Source organism: Mizuhopecten yessoensis, unplaced genomic scaffold (assembly GCF_002113885.1).
Source record: "Mizuhopecten yessoensis strain PY_sf001 unplaced genomic scaffold, ASM211388v2 scaffold11047, whole genome shotgun sequence".
Lineage (NCBI taxonomy): Eukaryota > Metazoa > Mollusca > Bivalvia > Pectinida > Pectinidae > Mizuhopecten > Mizuhopecten yessoensis.
Window position 1 is genome coordinate 973,653 of NW_018408852.1, and position 21,254 is coordinate 994,906.

The 21,254-nt window shown below is 37.1% G+C and overlaps 2 protein-coding genes across 10 annotated transcripts in view; one reads left to right on the forward strand and one right to left on the reverse strand.

Annotated features, from left to right (window-relative positions):
* Positions 1-16,137, reverse strand: LOC110465015 (uncharacterized oxidoreductase YjmC-like). Of its 8 annotated transcripts, none has more exons than XM_021520570.1 (13): positions 16,057-16,137; positions 14,097-14,328; positions 12,247-12,357; positions 11,826-11,906; positions 10,242-10,303; positions 8,865-8,918; positions 8,405-8,503; positions 6,068-6,133; positions 5,251-5,311; positions 2,349-2,467; positions 1,828-1,923; positions 686-796; positions 1-338 (listed from the first exon to the last, which is right to left on the reverse strand). In XM_021520570.1, the coding sequence occupies exons 2-13, from the start codon at positions 14,260-14,262 to the stop codon at positions 288-290; spliced, it is 1,077 nt and encodes a 358-aa protein (XP_021376245.1). In that variant the 5' UTR covers positions 14,263-14,328; positions 16,057-16,137; the 3' UTR covers positions 1-287. The 8 variants fall into 8 exon arrangements, with proteins under 8 accessions (XP_021376245.1, XP_021376244.1, XP_021376242.1 ...); XM_021520569.1 differs by lacking the exon at positions 16,057-16,137 and adding an exon at positions 15,830-15,917; XM_021520567.1 differs by lacking the exon at positions 16,057-16,137 and adding an exon at positions 15,402-15,731.
* The window catches only part of LOC110465016 (uncharacterized oxidoreductase YjmC-like), an 18,689-nt gene continuing 10,936 nt past the window's right edge, over positions 13,502-21,254 (forward strand). Inside the window, exons 1-2 of one of the 2 annotated variants that reach the window (XM_021520577.1) lie at positions 13,502-13,572; positions 20,849-20,962. In XM_021520577.1, coding sequence (XP_021376252.1) covers positions 20,851-20,962 — 112 coding nt within the window. In that variant the 5' untranslated portion in view covers positions 13,502-13,572; positions 20,849-20,850. Of the gene's footprint in view, positions 13,573-15,926; positions 16,293-20,848; positions 20,963-21,254 lie in introns of those variants that run through there. The other variant, XM_021520575.1, reaches the window with a different exon arrangement.

Here is a 21,254-nt window from a genome sequence, read left to right on the forward strand (position 1 = left end):
TATCATTCAGTTATTTTACTGCTAAATTCCTGACCTAACACACCTTAAGTAATATTTCAGAACATTGGAAGCGTCAATAACGTATTACAGAGTTTCTTATAACAATACACAAAATCACCTTAAATACATAAATGTAGCCATGCTTTTGCAATGCGCTTACTAGCATATATGTACCCGCGTCACTGTTTAATATGCATGATTCATGCTAACATGGCTTTGTCTGGAATACCTAAAATGGAAACAACGCAAGTAATACTAGCGATTTTGTATCCACGCTTTCAGGCGTCTCATGTCACGTGATGTAAAGGTTTGACATCAAGACTTTTGGCGATTCCATCCTGAAAAGAAAAGGGTCAAACATGAAAATTATTTAACTGTATTCTTGTTTAAGACGATGTAGAAAATGTAAATGAATCTTGGCTATAGTTCAACGATATACTTAGAGGATAGCATCAGCTCAAACATAACTTCAGGCGGACACTAATTGTGATATGAAATCTGAGTTCTATATTACCAAGTGTATATATATATATTTTGCATAAATGAAAACAGTATTAAGCGTTGATTTGATATACAAATTAATACAGACATATGGTAATATTATAAGTAGATCAAAGAAAATGTAAATATTATCAACGTGTATAAAAAATAATTATTCTTTTATCAATGATAAGTGTGCGGATACCAAAAACTCAATCTGATTGGGATGGTACGGAATGCCCTTCAACTTGTCACAAAGTGTCATGTGTTGTCTCTCTGGATCTCCTGCCACGAGGACCTCCCGCTCAGCCTCCACCTATTAAAATATTACCGAGCCTATATATATTACATGTATATTATAAATATTACATACTGACCTATCTTATTGGTTTTTATATTATAAATGCTGTGTATTCGTCACACAGTTTATCATAGCCTACTTATGCAAGGGAGTTGAGTCAACTTGGGTGTTAGCCACCAATGTTTTAGAGACCTTTTAGTACCAAAGTTGACTCAACTCCCTTGGGACGAAATGATTAAATGATGAAGTAAACATTATTACTTTTGTTCGGCTCTCTGCATTTATTAACATATATTAAGGACCTCCTTACTTCGCACTTTTAATGGTTATAATCCAATATATATACCAACATTATATATTTTAAACTCAAGAAATATAACCTATTGCGATCCCATATAAATAACAATCTGGAAACGCGAATTTGTTGTAATATTCGAAAATATACTTCATCAAGTGATAAAAAAGTGTTGTTTTTTTTGAACTTTTTATGAACTTCATATTTTTTCACAAATCACGTTAGATCGCCAGATACTCGCTAATATGAAACATGCCTAGAAATGCTGCATGAAATCTGAGAGTTATGCAAGTTTATGTACAAATATCGCTAAAGCGATCAATTATATGACGTCGTAGATTATTAAACGCCATAATTTTTGAATAACCTTGACAACAGTATCATTAAATAGCAGTGATATCGCTATGGCGGATACATACAGTGGACTAGATAGTGACGATAATTGAATGACATCACACCTCATCTCAAAATAATGTTTCTTTATATAAACAGTCTGAAGAATCTCCTTGAAGGGATGAAAGAATGTACATGTAGGACGAGTTGTCGAGTATTTATTCATTTTTAATTACTTCTTTTTCCAGAAGATCATAAAACTACTGTGATAGAATGTATATGTATATAGTTAATGCTGTCAAAATTTGTTTCACTGTAATACCATAAGATAACATCATGTGACTGATACATATGTTTTAAAATTAAAGGAGAATTAGACAAGCAGCGATCTCAATTAAGAAGTATTGCATATTTGTACCGGCTCAAGATTACGATTAAAGTCCATCAAGTCCTGCATCCTGTCTGTAAATCCATCTGCAAATGCCTCCGGGTCTATAGCGATAAAACAGTGACCCTGTAGAAACAAACAAGGAATAATAAACATTACAAAGAAAATATTCATTTTATTTTTGATTTCTGAAGATTTCAAAAATGACGTTTTTAGTCTTAGTATTATAAATTGTTTCACATAAAGTATAAAGGCAGCTTAGTTGTGACATATTATATGAATTTGTTCATATGGTAGTGTTTGTTCATATTTAATCTAAATGTTTCTTTATTGAAGCGTGATACAACGAATCAAGCCAGGTTATAAACAACAATTATGTGATAAAAACCAGAAGCTTTGCATAACTAAGTCAAGGCAGAGCATAAACAGCAATTATAGTGGTAATTGCGTAAACGCACTGCTATCTGAACGTTGTACTTAATTTTTAACTCCATAGTCGATTAAAAAACATGTACGCTAGAATTTGTTACCACATTATATACAGAACCTACCAGGTTTGCATGTTTCTCGTACGTTTTCCACTTCCTAACAAAAGAACACATCTCGGCCCCTGACAACACACTGGTGAGGACTTCCACCATCAAGGCCAGACCGTAACCTTTGTAACCACCTTATAACAAACGAAACATAAATCATAACATGCATGTTTGTACATATGTAATAGCTGTGCATAGTGAATAGTATTGTCAATGCATGATAATGCATGTTCAAGGCAGGTCAAAATGCAAACGTGCAAAGCCAAACCGTGTTTTTGTAAAATTGAATATAAAGTTAATTTATCGTAGTTATAAAATGTTAGTGACTCCTACGTTAAATTCTTACTTTTAAACTAAAGCAGCAATCTGTCAGAATTGTATTACTTACATTATCCAAAACGTTTGTATCAATACATAGGTTTGTATTACATGCACCTATATTATATAGACCTGTCTAATAGAAAGGCGATTCACTATCACACCTATCCACAATTACCAAATCGCATGCATATCGATTTGGCTACATAAATAACCATTCTTTTTTCAAAATTATATTAATATCACCCTCAGTGTGTTCTATAATTAGTGATATATATTGTTATTAAAGCATAAAGTAAAATGTTGTACTGCTTATGATTACTCTAGACAGATAATGAATTAGTAACATGTATGTTTTGGTGTAAGACAATGTATTACATAATCAAGCAGGCCACATAAATGAAGTATGGCAACCATCACGAAGATGTGGATCACTTCTTTCTATACTTCCCTTGGTATATAATCCAAAGACAAAACCTATTAGATTCTCTGTCTCATTCGCAGCTTAACATTCAACTAAACATACATTTAAATCTCTACTTAAACCTGATTGAACATAGCAATATACTAAATAGGGGAAGTAACCCCCTTAGTCATGATCCTAATTCTGCTACATTTGTATTTGTGTTTGTGTTCAGAAATATATTGAGTCCCAATGTGTATGTATACATGTCTGTATGACCACTCCTTCAACACGACTCCTGCTCTTGAATATCAATGACTTGGTAAGCACACAGTGGTGGTGTGTATGGACATTTTAGTGCTGCCCAGTTATAGTTGTTATCTGGAGTAGGAGTGGTGATGGAGGAATAGTTGGCGTTACAAATTATTCAACTAATAATATTTAATATTTACTATATTGAATGGAGGTCCCAGTTTTTGATATTAATATATATGTTGTAAATTTATAATATTTGATTTTTTACAAATGCAGTATACACACATGGCTTTCCACTTTGAAATATATTTCATATATATTTAACTGTATTTGTTTTACCTTAGTTAATTCATTTTTTTTTAATTTTAATTTTGCTTAGTTCAGAGATAGATAGAGACTATTAAGTACTATTTAATGTTCCAAGCCAGTGCTAATATGCTAATGTCTAAATTATAATTATGTTATTGTTTGAAATGTATGTAACCCAAGGGAGAGGGCTTGTATAGGCATAGCCTGTTGCCCGATTCCCATTGAATCATTTGTTTTAATAAAATATTTTGAAATGAAAATTAATGAAGAAGTGACATGTATCGCATGTGGTCATATTTGTAGCACCAGGCTCCTATATTCATACATCAGTGACCAAATTCCCATGGGAGCTTGTGCCATTTCAATTGAGTTAATATTGCGGCATTTCAAAAATTGGTAAAATGTACTTATATTCAAGGAAAAGATTATTATTTCATCTCTTTAAAAAAAAAATATTAATTTATTCTTTAATTGGTGTAATATGTTTGAGAGGTTTTGCTCTGGTTAGTCAAAACTCAGAAATCTACTTCACTTATAATTACCCGATCAGAATTTGGACTTATCCGGTTGAAAAAGAACAGAACAATATCTTTGAGTTTGATTCTTTAAATAATATACAATTATGGACTTTTGTGCTGGAAATATGATGTGATATGAACATGAAAAAGTGATATTAACTAGGCGAAGCCGATGTGATTGCGAGAAATTTTCAAGCATATATTACATTTTTTTAAATGGCAGTGTAGCAGTTGAAAATGTCGTAAAAAGGTACTTTAAGAATCCTGAACTTTGGGGGCAAAATCCCAATTCGGTATTGGTCACAATCTATTTTTTCAGTCTGGATTAGATGTTTTATAAATACAGCTGCAATTCAATATACTGTGTTTTACATTAAATGTTGACTAACATGTCACTAAAATGTTGTCTAAATTGATGTAAATTCAGCCCTCCTTAATTGGCAAGAAAATTAGTATAATAATCCAATATCAGTAACAATTTAATTATTGGATTATCACTGACTACAACCTTTTAGAAAAATCTTCCAACCAATATTTTGGGAAAGGAAACCAACACCTTTACCAGCGAGTTTGATGTTCATTGGTGATTTGGAAAGTATAGGCTTGAAATAGGGAAAATTCATCCAGGAGAAGAGATCAGGGCCTGTATTCATGAAACCATTCTCGTGCTCAAGCATGGATTTTGTTCTCAAGTCTAATTTCTTGTTCCGTTGATGAATTAACGGAAACGAAATTTTGTCAATAATTTTGAAAAACATTGAAGGCACTTAAAGCCAAATACTGTTTTCAATGTTGACATTTGACTTTTTACTCGTTTGACTTGATATAAGTAAGTTACAAGAATCCTGCTTTAAGCATAGAATCCATGCTTGAGCATGAGAACGGTTTCATAGTACGGGCCCAGTACTTGGATTGTGAATATAAAACATATTAATGATACTTTAATAAGTACTATGTATCTATATATATTGAAGTCCGAGAAGTGGAAAAGCGTAGTACTCTGTATCACATACCAGGCCTGTCAGGTCGTCAAAATTACCAATAAACGATATAATACTGCATAATCAATAATATGTTACATAACAAGTTGCGTCTCCAGCCGGAAGTGACTTACTGTTCTGTTCAAGGCCTCCTAATGGCAGCAATCCGGCCACAGCTGACGGGTCACGTGTTTCCTTGATAGAAGACGGAATAATAGATTATTTAATCACATACTCGTGAGTTTCAAAATGTGTTTTGATGTATAAAAATTTCATAGATACAACAAATAAACATTATGCAAAGCTTTGAATAAGACTTATTGAACGACTATTGCAAACTATAAAACGATTTTCTAAAATTGTGCATGAATAAACTATGGAAGTGCCTGACAGGAAAAGGGTTCATGTATCCACGGTGATATGATTAGATTGTTTGTCTTTCCGTTGATTAGTTTTGAAAATATCAAAACTAACTTCGAAGAGTCGTTTTGCATGCTACAGAAATATTTTGAGCCTATCATATTTCTTATTTCTCGAAATATTGTTGTCTGTAAATTGATTATCTTTGGGAAAACAAATAAGTTGTAGCATTTTGATTTTGACCGATCAATGATTTTGTCACACGAATCAAGAACATGAATTTATTTTGTGGGCCGATATTGTTATTCTTGGTAATAACAATAACAAAAGATTGATAACAGGAAGTCTGACACAGTGTCCGTCTTCATGTCAGTGCGTACATACGCTTTACTGGTCATTTGTCTGATTAATCTAAGGCGGTACGTACCATGTTAGTAATTGAAACGTCACACAAAAACACTTACTAGTTGTGACAAAAATCTATTCTACAATTTATACTTCCTTATCCGCAGAAGAAAATACAATAGGTAGTATACAGCAACAATAAATTGCATCGATTTTGTTTACACTGATCAAAAACCCTGTACTTACATGGCCGTCCTTATCTGTGGCCCAACCGCTTGGTAACGCCCCGCCCTTTCTCCGCTTCACTTCAACCTGCACGATTCAATAACAGTTTTAAACACAGCTAAGTAGAAAAACAAATATACAATACCAAAACAAATGGACAAATTAAGAACGCTAAGGAAATATGAAAGTACAACCCAGATATACGTTATGACCTATGAAAATATAATAATCTGCTTTCATATAAGAAAGCCATTTGGGGGCCACAAAAGTTATATAGTAAACAGTGCTTAGAGTATTGTGTTTTGGTGGAGTATTGCATGCATGATCCATTTAGTTCAAAATTTTGCATGATTCAATTTGAGATGGATTAGAAAAGTGAAATGGCATTTTACAAGTAAAAATTTCTTCTCGATGTTTCTCAATTTCTCAAGGGAACTATTAAAGGAATCATAATGAAATAACAAACATGATCTCCTTAGTACAAAGTTGTGCCCGCAACAAATTACCAGAAAAATAGCAGAATGTGTATGGATATAACATGTAACGTTTGTGAATACTTTTTCCCTTCCCCTCAAATATCATGTGTAATTTGGTTCGTATAATTAAGGTCATTGTCATTCATTTAAAAGCGGAATTTTCTGTATTCAGAATTAACCCCTGGGCTATAATGTCAGTTTGTTGCATTTCACATTCAACTCTATTACACACATATCGGATATGAGTGAGGGTTATTTGCTCTTGTTAAATCAAAGCAAAAGTATACCCCAAAAGGCAACGCAAAGGTCCCGAAATATTATTTGACATTTCAATAACTAATATCGATCAATAAAGCATTACTTTCATTTGCAGTTTTTGTACCAAAACAAAGTTGTACCGAAAGTTACAGCTCACAGAAGATCATCAACATCAATCAGTATGAAATGTATTTCACTTGCATGTATCATACTGAGGCAAAGGTCAATATACAGGTTACCTAACATTATTTGACAAGGGATGATCAATATAGATCAAAATGATATGTATTTCATTTGTGCATGTTAGTCTTTAATAAAGTTAGGCGAACACCAGTTGATTGGTCGCAAAAAGTCATCTGTTAATCTTATGATTAAAATCAATCAGCATTACATATATCTCACTTGCAATAAAATATTATGCTTCAAAGTAATCAAAATATACGATCAATGTTTATCTAACCAAGCAACATGCATAATTTTCATAAACGGTATATAAATTATTATGATACACGTTTACATGCAATGATGTATCACCACAGATAGCTTAGTCAAAAGACACTGTATAGGTCTTTAAAGTTCAAATAAGTAATTACAATCAAGTGACATTTCATTATTATGTTTTTACCCATACTTTAGCACAGCTGTACCATATTATTATCTACAATGGCCAGCAAAGGCCACAAATGCTCATCATTAAGAATATTCACATGAGTTTTACATACGTGTACACCACCTGTGTTTACGACACCCAGTGTCAAAGAGGTATTGCATTACACCACAGTTGTTTGTGTGCAATATACATAAATTGAAGCCTGCCATCTTCAGGCATTCAGCTGGCCTTTTCATAACAGTTACTGTAGCAGGGTTAGCTCATATTGTTTTACCCAGTGGAAAATGGGGGAAAATCAGTCAAATTTGGAAGCTGACAGATATGATATTTTTGTGGGGCTCAGGCACAACGCACTGAAAGAAAAACCGGACTGTCCACCTGATTGAGTGCGTCCTGCGCCACATGGGGCAGCTTGTACGCTGTCTTCCCTCAAATGCAGGGAACTTGTTTTTTTTTTTTTATCGATTATGAAAACATAAGAGTAGAACAAAAACAAACGTAAAAAAGGCACAATTGATTATGTATAGCTCTAACGAAACGGTTTAACCCAAGTCCAATTTCGCAAAAAATATTGATAGTCATTTGGAATATCTTCGAGAGGTGATATGTAACGTCTATTACAAACAAAAAAGCATAATTCCTCCAATTTCCTTGGTGTCAAGATGTTGTCGAGATTTGTTTTTCGCTATAGTAATTACATTGTCAGCTCGAGCGATTTCATTTAGGATATGTTTTACATTGTAACAGACATGTTTGTTCAGACAAGTAGGGTTAGACGTTTCTCCCGTAATGCTGATCTGCCGTAAAGGGAAAGTGTCAATCTAAAACATTCGTTTAAACAAAGGTAGAAATACATCTATATTTTGGGTTTTAACGAATAGAAACACGGCCCTTTGAAGTCGGACATAATATTAATATTGACGAACGTGACGCCGCTATAAATCGTCTTTAAACTCTACTGAAATACTCGTATTCGGTTAGTAAAAGAAAAAACCCTTCCAGGACGGTACATACCTTTCCCCATGCCACACTTGACGTTGCCATATCTAAAGCAAAGCTGTCGCCGTGCTTCCCAGGGGCTGCCATACTGATAGGGTTTGTACCGAGAGATACCTGGTATAACACATACAATGTTCATCTGTTACAATGTTTTGAAACAGCTTCGTTTCTAGTTACCCCATATGCAGTCGATACAATATTTCTGTTTTCCGTCCAATACTTTTATTATAATCGAATTCCTGGGATGAAGATACATTGTGTCGCCTGCTTTTAAAATAGATCAGAGTTGGTAACCGTGTTAAATATGTAAATGTATATTAAAATAATATCGAACTCAAAGTGAAAATGTTTTATCATTTTTTTCAACAATACAATCATATATTAGCTCGGCTGGTATATTTTGAAACGTTTCGGGATGTGAGGTTATTGCTATATCAATAAATATGTTATAGAAATGATTCTTAAAGATTCTTACAGTTTTTGATCGGGTTGGTATCGTACATGGAGAAGAGTTAGTCATTGACAGCCCCTGAAATAGAATCGTTATAGTAGAAATTACATAGATGTACATAACATATAATGAATGTAATTAAAAAGATTGCCTTCTCATTATAGGAATTCTCAAAGTTACAATATCAGTCTTAGTCATAAGACCCACTATAACCACTGTCATGTCAGCGGCCTCTATATGTACTTGTGGATGACACGCTTGGCATTCTGATTCTATAATACAGTTATAACACAGTGGTAGGCTTTGAATCATAACCGATATTACTATAGTGATTCACTTTCGATATTGTTTTATTGCCGATGCAAATATCAGTACAGTTGTTATCAGAAAACTGTTTTGATTCATTGATTACTGAGTAAATACTTAGTCTACAGAAATACAACGTTACAATGCATATGATGAAATGTCATTTTTCAGTGATATACCTGTAAAAATATCATTGTTTGGTGTATATATATAGATACATCTATTATGAAGTACTGAACCGTTAAACTCAGCGAATGACACATGTGAAAAACGTCAAATATTGTTGACATGACAAATATTCTGCCGGAACACAGCTCCCTGTTAAAGCTGTATTTGTTTGCAGTTTGATAACGCAGGCAGATACACGTATTCTGATTACTTAGTCATAATGAGACATTGCGACATTGTAAATGTATGCAAATGATGGTACTTTCCATAAGATGGTATATCAGTCCTTCATATACAATGCACGGACACGATTCAGTAACAGATATTGAATCATAATATTACGTTACCTGCAGTGCCACCTGTTTCCAAATCACTACCAGCCATCGTTCGATACTGTGTATTTAAAGTGAAGTGTATGCACTTGCATAATATTATACAATATGATATGATATAATATGTAAAACAATATCTTTTCGCCACTAAACAAAGCAACGGACAATTGTGTATTTATTCATTTGTACTGCATTATACAGAACAGAAAAGGGACTTTATAAGAGGTAAAAGTGAGATATTTTTAACAAAAGCCATATGTACAACAAATAAAATGAAATATTAATACTGTTAGTACTCTATCCATGTATTAAACCACAAGCTTCTTGTCAGTCTAATGCTCTAAAAGGAGTACCTACCAGAGGACCTTGCTGTATTACACAGAGACTGTACCTACCAGAAGACCCTACCGAAGACATTCGTGTCGACCGCAGATTGTACCTACCAGAAGACATTGTTGTGTTGCCCGGAGACTGCACTCACCAGAAGACATTGCTGTGTTGCCTGGAGTCTGTGTCTACCAAACGACTGTGCTGTGTCGCCCGCAGATTGTACCTACTATAAAACATTGTTATGTTGCCCGCAAATCGTACTCACCAGAAGGCCTTGCTGTGTCGCCCGGAGACTGTACCAACCCGCTATCCCATAATGGTTTGAACCTATAAAACAATGCATGTTTGTCACCACAAGGTCTTCAAAACAGCATTAGTTCTTTAAGTTTGTTTTCCGAAATAGAAAAGAAGAAAAAATACATATATAAGAGAAGCATGATCCGAATCAAATAATCTGAATTCAAACGTTTACAATAATGTACAATGAAATAAGTGTGTGAAAATGTGTTCGAAATATAATTTTGTCCAGCAAGAAGGATAATGAGTCAATATGCTGTCTTAGTCAGTATCATTACCTCTGACGGTGACAATCCCCACACAAGCCGTCTTAGTCAGTATGCTTACCTCAGACAGTGATAATACCCACACCAGCTGTCTTAGTCAGTATCCTTACCTCTGACAGTCACAATACCCACACCAGCTGTCTTAGTCAGTATGCTTACCTCAGACAGTGATAATACCCACACCAGCTGTCTTAGTCAGTATCCGTACCTCTGACAGTGATAATACCCACACCAACTGTATAAGTCAGTATATTTACCTCTGACAATGACAATACCCACACCAACTATCTTAGTCAGTATCCTTACCTCTGACAGTGATAATACCCACACCAACTGTCTAAGTCAGTATATTTACCTCTAACAGTGATAATACCCACACCAGCTGTCGAAGTCAGTATATTTACCTCGGACAATGATAATACCCACACCAACTGTCTTAGTCAGTATATTAACCTCTGACAGTGACAATTCCTACACCAGCTGTCGAAGTCAGTATATTTACCTCTGACAGTGACAATACCAAAACCAGCTGTCGAAGTCATTTTATTTACCTCTGACAGTGACAATACCCACACCAACTGTCGAAGTCAGTATATTTACCTCTGACAGTGATAATACCCACACCAACTGTCTAAATCAGTATATTTACCTCTGACAGTGATAATACCTTCACCAACTGTCTATGCCAGTATATTTACTTCTGACAGTGACATTACCCACACCAGCCGTCTTAGTCAGTATATTTACTTCTGACAGTGACATTACCCACACCAGCTGTCTAAGTCAGTATATTTACCTCTGACAGTGACAATACCCACACCAACTGTCGAAGTCAGTATATTTACCTCTGACAGCGACAATACCCACACCAGCTGTCGAAGTCATTTTATTTACCTCTGACAGTGACAATACCCACACCAGCTGTCGAAGTCATTTTATTTACCTCTGACAGTGACAATACCCACACCAACTGTCGAAGTCAGTATATTTATCTCTGACAGTGATAATACCTTCACCAACTGTCTTTGTCAGTATATTTACTTCTGACAGTGACATTACCCACACCAGCTGTCTATGTCAGTATATTTACCTCTGACAGTGACAATACCCACACCAGCTGTCTTAGTCAATATATTTACCTCTGACAGTGACAATACCCACAGCTGCTGTCTTAGTCAGTATCCTTACCTCTGACAGTGACAATACCCACACCAGCTGTCTATGTCAGTATATTTACCTCTGACAGTGACAATACCCACACCAGCTGTCTTAGTCAGTATATTTACCTCTGACAGTGACTATACCCACACCAGCCGCCTTAGCCTTCTGTATCGCTATGTCCATTGCGTACTTCCCTACCACAGGACCTACAGATGAATAAACCTATGATAACAATCTTGTAATTAACGTCATATATTTACTGTTTATAAATACGACAACCTTTTACGCAACCTAGATACCGCAAATATTTGTCCGTTATTCTGATTTTTTTTCTTTTATTTCTTAGGCTCATAAAAAATATAAAAGAGATTAATTAGAAGTCAGCATTCAACAAGTGAATTGTATTATGTTTTTTTCAGTAGATGGACATTTCGCAGAAAAAATAATCAATGATTAGTGCTTTGACATCAATTTGTCCGTGTAGGAAGTAAAGACAATTGACACTAAAGCTTATACTGATTAAACTATATTGTTTAAAAAATGTACCTAGTAAATTGTTGCCGTCAATCAGTGCTGTAGCCACCGTTTCCTTGACAACAGTCGGATCCTTGCCACCTCCACAAGCCACCCCGTTCTGGACCTCTGACGTGTATACATCTGTTAACATGGCAACATAACAATTGGCAAGAAGAGCATAAATAAGGTCACATATGAGTCTGTGTATATCTTTAGCACTGTAGGTCATGACGTATACCCAAACGATCGTAGCTTTACCAAGATTGTCCTGACATGTACCCAGATGGTAGTAGCTTTACCACGAACGTCATGACATGTTACCCAGACGGTAGTAGCTTTACCACGAACGTCATGACATGTACCCAGACGGTAGTAGCTTTACCACGAACGTCATGACATGTTACCCAGACAGTAGTAGCTTTACCACGAACGTCATTACATGTTACCCAGACAGTAGTAGCTTTGTCTCGAATGGCATGTCATGTACCCAGACGGTTGTGTTTATCTCGATTGTCATGACCTGTAGCCAGACGGTATTTCCTTTTTATTACCCCGGCCTTATTACCCGAGTTTCCTCTGGCCCTGACACCAAACTTAGACATTTTGACAGATAGATGTCTGGTGTGGGACCAGAGCGCACTCCTATATGAAAACGTGAACTTCTCCGACACCGTTTGGTGTCGGAATGTTTTGAGGTGCCGACAACAACAAACGAATATGACACAACACATACCTCACATATATCAATTAATGGATTATTTATTGATCCAAATCAGCTCTTATTATCACTAACTGCTAAATTCCATCAGTAGAATCCTCGGTTTACAATCGTTAAAAATGTCCCACCTGAGCGGACGCCATTTTTGTATGTCATGGTAGTGACTAATCAGCAAGCCGGACCGAAAACGGAATATATCATTCTTGTCTACAAAACTTCCGGATCGCCTCTTTTTGTTGATTAGTCACTACGTACACTGACATACAAAAATGGCGTCCGCTCAGTTGGGCAATTTTGAACGATTGTAAACCGATGACTCTACTGACGGAATTTAGCAACTGTTGGTGATAAAATGAGCGGATTTGGATCAATAAATAATCATTTTATCGATATATGTGAGGTATGTGTCTTGTCATATTCGATTTTTGTTGTCAGCACCTTAAAACTCTCCGACATTCCACGTTTTCATATTAGAAGTGCGCTCTGGCCCCGCACCGGACATCTATCTGTCAAAATGTCTAAGTCTGGTGTCAGGGCCAGAGGAAACTCGGGATATGGTGGTCATTGCAGTCACAAAGGCTAGACGTGTTTCAACCTAGAGTCTAGAGTTTTGGTATTTGAAGATCTTGAATTGAAATGTAAGTACTTCTATAAAATATTAGTGTTTGTATGTCATTTTATTTGTGTAGGAAATTTAGATAGAACACTGATGCCCATGAAAGATAAAACTTGTGAAGGACTATTGTCTGAAAACACCTCTTCATATACAATGTAGGAGAGTTATATATCTTGTATATGTTGTCCATGTTATATATATGTAAGTGTTTGATTTATGAAGACATGAACTATATTAAACTGTTTAATGTACATGTAGCTTGCATCGGATAACTACATCGTTGTATTTTACACAGGACGCTGTGACACCTAATTATATATCTAGACGGTGCGTTGTTTTTACATATATGTATATATTATGAAACAGTACTGTATACTACCGACTAGGAACACTACAATTACTATATATTATATTGTAAATATGTTTCTCTATACATTGTATTGTGAAAGAGAATAAAGTTGAATTGAATTGAATTGTAAACTAGACGGTTGTAGTTTACACCGGGCATCATGTGACGTAATTAACACCAGAGGTCGCGACACTTACCTATGCGGTTGAGTCCGTGGCTGTAGTGTCCGCGATAATCCGCGGTGACGAGCAAGTCCGACATTACACGCGCGCTGTCCTCGGAAGCTCCGCTAACCATCATACATTCCACAACATACCGGTCCAGTTCGGCCCTACTCACAATGATTTCGCCGGCCTCCGCCATGCTGTCCTCCTTCACCTTATGACAGTACTTTAGTCGTTGACAGTAAGTTGATCGATAAAAAAACACCTTCAAATACATAAAGAAAAAGCTAGGGTACCGTGCACAGTCAACCGTATGAAGTACACGCGAGTCGCTTAAAAGCAAATTACAAATCAATATCTTTGGTGTACACATTATTTAAAATATTAATTCATGTGCATCTTGTCACCCATTTTCCATCTTCGCTAGCCAAGGGTTACGATCTGGTACGATCAAGACCGGATCGTACCGGATCGTTACCCTTGGCTAGCGAAGATGCCCATTTCCATGCGTCCGAGTGTTGCATTTATAATAACATTAATAAACTTACCTGATGCTTCAGACACATAACATTACCGGCTATCGCTATATACATCTCATGAAGGACAACTAATTATGCTATACATCTCATGAATGACAACTAATTATGCTTTGTCACAGCACGGAATGAAATATACTGTAAAGCCACGTGGTATACTCAGCGATGGTTTAAACTACCTTATATACTCGTACGATTAATTTTGTTTCCTAATTAAAGATGTAAAGATATCATAAAAGTTGTTGTCACAATGTGGAAAGCTATCTATATGGTCGAAACATCGGTGAAAATTCTTCTTTCATATCTGAGTCGGCCTTTTGACTATAAACATTTATTAGACATCGATCCTACCCTTTTCAGGGGATCTTCTTTCAAAATTATGTCACATATTCGCTTGCACTGCCCCTTGGTGTACCGTACACCTCTAAGTCAGAGTAATACCATTATTCTATGAGAATCAGCTAAATTTCAAAGTTTGTTTTTGTACTTTACTTGCAAAATTGTTTTATGCGTAATATTTGATCATGGACATAAAATATTCGTTCATATTTAACAAACATTTCCCAACATTATCTCCGAATTTACAGTGAGCCAATGTTCAATTTGTTATAATGTAACAGGTAAAAGAGAAGTGTGCTTCAACGGGGATTGAATCCGCGATCCAAGACTTCTTATTCTACCACTGTGCTAAATGTAAATCCCCTAGACAGCGCGAAGCTATATATAAGCTACATGTAGAAGTATAGGCTGGCCTACTTTCCCCTTTTAAATAAAATCGCCCTCAAACGCCACACGCAACTACCTGCCACCACGGGTAGGAGCTCAGACACCATTTGTAACAGGAAATGGAAAATAGACGGCCAGATTGGATTTCCAACCCGGGACCCTCTAGACGGCCGCTTTCATCAATTGAGTTACCGGGTCGCCGACGATCAACGCATCGCCAGTTCAGTTCGACTACATACATATTCATAAGAAACAATGCCAAAAGTACTACCATGTACTGTTATTGCAGTATGGAATACAACACACGTGAACTGGATTATACAGCCATGTATACATATATTATGTGTGTGAATTGATATGCACCATATATTACATACCACAGGTATGTACAGATAAACCTTCGTGTACTCATCAAACTAACAAAGGTCGTATATAGATCTAACGGGTTGTAACCAGTACACCATTCTACTTAATGACACCACCACTTTTGTACTCAGCACTTACCTTTACTCCCACCAACAATAGAAAGATAAAATGAAAACGAAAGTAATGAAACAGCGAGAAGAAATACCACAGCCTTTATGCTTGAATATGGTGTTTATTACCGCGGACTATTGCAAGTCTATCTACTTACGTATACGAGGGGTTCCGAAAGGATTAAACTATCAAAATGGTATGTAAACATGTACCATGAGGACGGGACTTACGATGATAACGCCGTGCGTACGTACCCTTTTGACCCTCCACGGATGGCCTGGATTGATACGGAGAGGGACAACTCCAGTCCCAACAATCAGAAAGATGACTTCACAGGGACAAGGTGTGGTCTCCCGGGAGGAGCTTCACAGCTATGTGGTACGATGTATGGAGGCGGTGGGGACCAAAAGGGGTCACGCTGAGGCCCTTGCGGACCTTCTAGTATCAGCTGACTATCGGGGTCACTACAGCCACGGCCTCAACAGACTGGGTACGCATGTAACATGTCATTTGTCGTCAGGCTAGTGTTAAGCCTATATGCCCATTATGCAATAATGTTGTGAATAATACGTCTCTGAATGTGCTCCCATCTACAGTCGGGCAGTCCGCTACAAGATACTGCAACCAAAAACGACAGACTTGAGCAAGGCTGTATCACTAATATTGTTGTATTATTATTTTATTTTTTAAAATTTTGGCTTTGCGTAGAAGGAAGAGATTGTGTCAGTGAATTACTACAGCTATTACTATGATTTACATGAAATGAAATAATGTTAAAATACACATAATTTTTATGTGCACGTATATTGTAACAATACAATTAACATTTTGCATTACGCAAATAGTGAATTTTACGGATGTAGAGTAGAAGCTGCAAATTATATTAATTTTATAAATGTTAAAAAGTACCATTTTATTCTCATTCGGTCATGGATTCAGTGTTTCTTTATGTTTAGGACCCAGTAGATATTGATTAAGGTGTGGGAACGGAACCACGAAATTTCGAACCTAAACCCCTTACAACCTTTTCAAACTACTTTGAAAGAAATATGTATTTATATCAACATTCGATGTTCGTTGTCCACAAACTTTAAGTAATGGTGGGCCTCTTTGCCCCTTGATAGAATAGAAAACAAAATAAAATAAAGAACCATTTTAATTAGTATTTATGATTTTTCTCAAACCAAGATGCAAGTAAAGTTGATACTATATGCAGACGTGGTATATCTGATGTTGGGGTACTTATAGTTATGATGTTGTTGTCAGGTTGTAAGAAATATCTTTTTGAAATTTAAAATTATAATATTTGCAGCCCGAAAATATACTAAATGAAGCTCTGTGATTTGTTTTTAAATGCAATTAAAATAGATCGCGACTGGGAAAGTTTAAACGTCTGCAGCAAAAAAAAATCCAAGCCCCCCAAATTTGCCACTGACATTTTCCTTTTAATTACAAACACACTCAGTCATAAGAAAAGCCAACAATATTTTATTATTATGCTACATTTCAACATTGCACATTCATCAGTCATAAATGTTTAATTATTACTAAAACAAAATAAAAATGTCCATGTTTGTACATGTATATACAATTAAGTTTATGTCTATGATAAATATAAGCAGTCGTTAACACATTAACCGTGATTTACATAACGATATTTACATAACGTTAATAATACAAATATGATATATATATATTTAGAATATATATATATATATATATATTTAGAGATCCATTTCAATAATTACATACAAAACTTTAAAACATTTATGTATGTATAATGCTGATATTTGATAAAGTTGTTGAAATTAAAACAACACCATGTGTGGTTAATCATATCAAAAAATAAATAATATTTGGTGGAAATAAAATATGTTTTGTATACATGTATATGGAATCTCTGTCCAAAGTTGCAGTTCCTTAAAGTGATTGTAAAGAACGATAACTCTGGATAGAGATTGGTAAAAGGTATACGTGATAATAATAATATATATGTACCACTACGCTAGCACCTATCACCCTTTTGCACTATTCGGACAACGAGCGCATAACCAAAAGTGCTAAGTAATGCACTACCAAGGAGCACGATTCATATTATAGATAAAAATAAGGGTAAATATATGAACGGCTTAAGTAGATTTGTTAACTTCACTCAACAAGTGAAAAAAAGTGAAAGCATAAGGCGAAAGTGGACATAACACACATTAGATGGACTTTGGCAGTGTGCATAACACACAATAAATGGACTTGGGCAGTGGGCGTAACACACTAAAGATGGACTTGGGCAGTGGGCGTAACACATAATAAGTGGACTTTGGCAGTGACCGGCGGAACACACTGTAGGTGGACATTGGTAGTAGGCATAACACACTGTAGGTGGACTTCGGCAGTGTGTATAACACACTGTAGGTGGACTTTGGCAGTGGGCGTAACACACAATAAATGGACTTTGGCAGCTGGCGTAACACACAATAGATGGTATAATGTCAGTGTGCATAACACACTGTAAGTGGACTTTGGTAGTGGGCGTAACACACTAAAGATGGACTTTGGCAGTGTGCATAACACACTATAGATGGACTTTGACAGTATGCATAACACACTGTAGGTGGACTTTGGCAGTGGGCGTAACACACAATAGATGGACTTGGGCAGTGGGCGTAACACATAATAAGTGGACTTTGGCAGTGACTTGGGGAACACACTTTAGGTGGACTTTGGTACTGGGCGTAGCACACTATAGATGGACTTTGGCAGTGGGCGTAACACACAATAGATGGACTTGGGCAGTGGGCGTAACACATAATAAGTGGACTTTGGCAGTGACTGGCGGAACACACTGTAAGTGGATTTTGGCAGTGGGCGAAACACACCATAGGTGGACTTCGGTAGTGGGCGAACACACTATAATCGAACTTCGGTTGTGGGCGCACACACTGTAGGTGAACTTTGGCAGTGTGCATAACACACTGTAGGTGGACTTTGGCAGTGGGCGTAACACACTATTGTCGGACTTCGGCAGTAGGCGTAACACACTATAGATGGACTTTGGCAGTGGGCGAACACACTATAGATGGACTTTGCCTGTAGGCGTAACACACTGTAGGTTGACTTTGGCAATGGGCGTAACACACTATTAGATGGACTTTGGTAGTGGGCGAAACACACTGTAGGTGGACTTTGGCAGTGGGTGTTACACACTTTTGTCGGACTTCGGCAGTGGGCGTAACACACTATAGGTGGATTTTTGCAGTGGGCGTAAAATACTGTAGGTGGATTTGGGTAGTGGACATAACACGTTATAGGTGGACTTTGGCAGTGGTTGTAACACACTATTGTCGGACTTCGGCAGTAGGCGTAACACACTATATATGGACTTTGGTAGTGGGCGTAAAACACTGTAGGTGGACTTTGGCAGTAGGCGTAACACACTATAGATGGACTTTGGTAGTGGGCGTAAAACACTGTAGGTGGACTTTGGCAGTTGGCGTAACACACTATAGATGGACTTTGCCTGTAGGCGTAACACACTGTAGGTTGACTTTGGCAATGGGCGTAACACACTATTAGATGGACTTTGGTAGTGGGCGTAACACACTATAGATGGATTTTGGTAGTGGGCGTAAAACACTGTAGGCAGACTTTGGCAATGGGCGTAACACACTATTAGATGAACTTTGGTAGTGGGCGTAAAACACTGTAGGTGGACTTTGGCAGTAGGCGTAACACACTATAGATGGTCTTTGGTAGTGGGCGTAAAACACTGTAGGTAGTCTTTGGCAGTGGGCGTAACACACTATAGGTGGACTTTGGTAGTAGCCGTAATACACTATAGTCGAACTTTAGTAGTGTGCATAACACACTGTAGGTGGACTTTGGCAGTGGGCGTAACACACAATAGATGGACTTGGGCAGTAGGCGTAACACATAATAAGTGGACTTTGGCAGTGACCGGCGGAACACACTGTAGGTGGACTTTGGTACTTGGCGTAGCACACTATAGATGGACTTTGGCAGTGGGCGTAACGCACAATTGATGGACTTGGGCAGTGGGCGTAACACATAAAAGATGGACTTTGGCAGTGACCGGCGGAACACACTGTAAGTGGATTTTGGCAGTGGGCGAAACACACCATAGGTGGACTTCGGTTGTGGGCGAACACACTATAATCGAACTTCGGTTGTGGGCGCACACATTGTAGGTGAACTTTGGCAGTGGGCGTAACACACAATAGGTAGATTTTTGCAGTGAGTCAACACACTATAGAAGGACTTTGGCAGTAGGCGTAACACACTGTAGGTGGACTTTGGCAGTGGGCGTAACACGCTATTGTCGGACTTCGGCAGTAGGCGTAACACACTATTAGATGGACTTTGGTAGTGGGCGTAACACACTGTATGTGGACTTTGGCAGTGGTTGTTACACACTTTTGTCGGACTTCGGCAGTAGGCGTAACACACTATAGATGGACTTTGGCAGTAGGCGTAACCCACTGTAGGTGGACTTTGGAAGTGGGCGTAACACACTATTGTCGGACTTCGGCAGTAGGCGTAACACACTATAGATGGACTTTGGCAGTAGGCGTAACCCACTGTAGGTGGACTTTGGAAGTGGGCGTAACACACTATTGTCGGACTTCGGCAGCAGGCGTAACACACTATTAGATGGACTTTGGTAGTGGGCGTAACACACTGTAGGTGGACTTTGGCAGTGGTTGTTACACACTTTTGTCGGACTTCGGCAGTAGGCGTAACACACTATAGATGGACTTTGGTAGTGGGCGTAAAACAATGTAGGCGGACTTTGGCAGTGGACATAACACACTGTAGGTGGATTTTTGCAGTTGGTGTAACACACTATAGGTGGACTTTGGCAGTGGGTACAAATCAAACTAGTAAGGTAGAACTGTAAAACGAAAAATAGAACGATAAGCTTAATAGGCGGAGTCATCAGAATGCATTGTTTTGCAAAGACATGCTAAATGTGAAAGTGGGGTAGATATTTATATCACGTCATGTGTATTTTTTTTGTTTTATGAATTTCAGACATGTACGTCAACGAGGTCAAGGCTGGTATGACGTCATCAGGTCAGGATAACGAGCCAACCGTTGTTAAGGAAACAGTGGCTTCAGCTTTAGTGGACGGCAACAATGTTCTTGGTAGGTGACCAGAGTACTACTTAAATACTGTGTACATCCTGGTCACATTAAGTATATATAGGTTCGGATGTTTAAATATTAATCAAACATAACGAAATGGACATGCTATTTCATGAGCACACACATTGGGATTTGTGTTGATACAATATTTTTTTTGTGGTAAGAAATGAACCGTTAGTATCCTACGGAAATGTTTCTCGTTTATCCTAGTCAAGAACTAGTAGTTTTGTACTGATTTGTTTTTTATCCCCCGCTTTCACCGAAACGGGGGGTATTCATTTGGGTTTGTCAT

Coding starts and splice junctions, on each gene's coding strand:
- LOC110465015 (XM_021520567.1), bottom strand. CDS start 15,599: ATGGTAGTACTTTTGGCATTGTTTCTTATGAATATGTATGTAGTCGAA. Junction 5,312..6,067: donor CCACAGATAAGGACGGCCAT/GTAAGTACAGGG, acceptor TCTTCTATCAAG/GAAACACGTGACCCGTCAGC. Junction 2,468..5,250: donor AGGAGGCCTTGAACAGAACA/GTAAGTCACTTC, acceptor GTTTGTTATAAG/GTGGTTACAAAGGTTACGGT.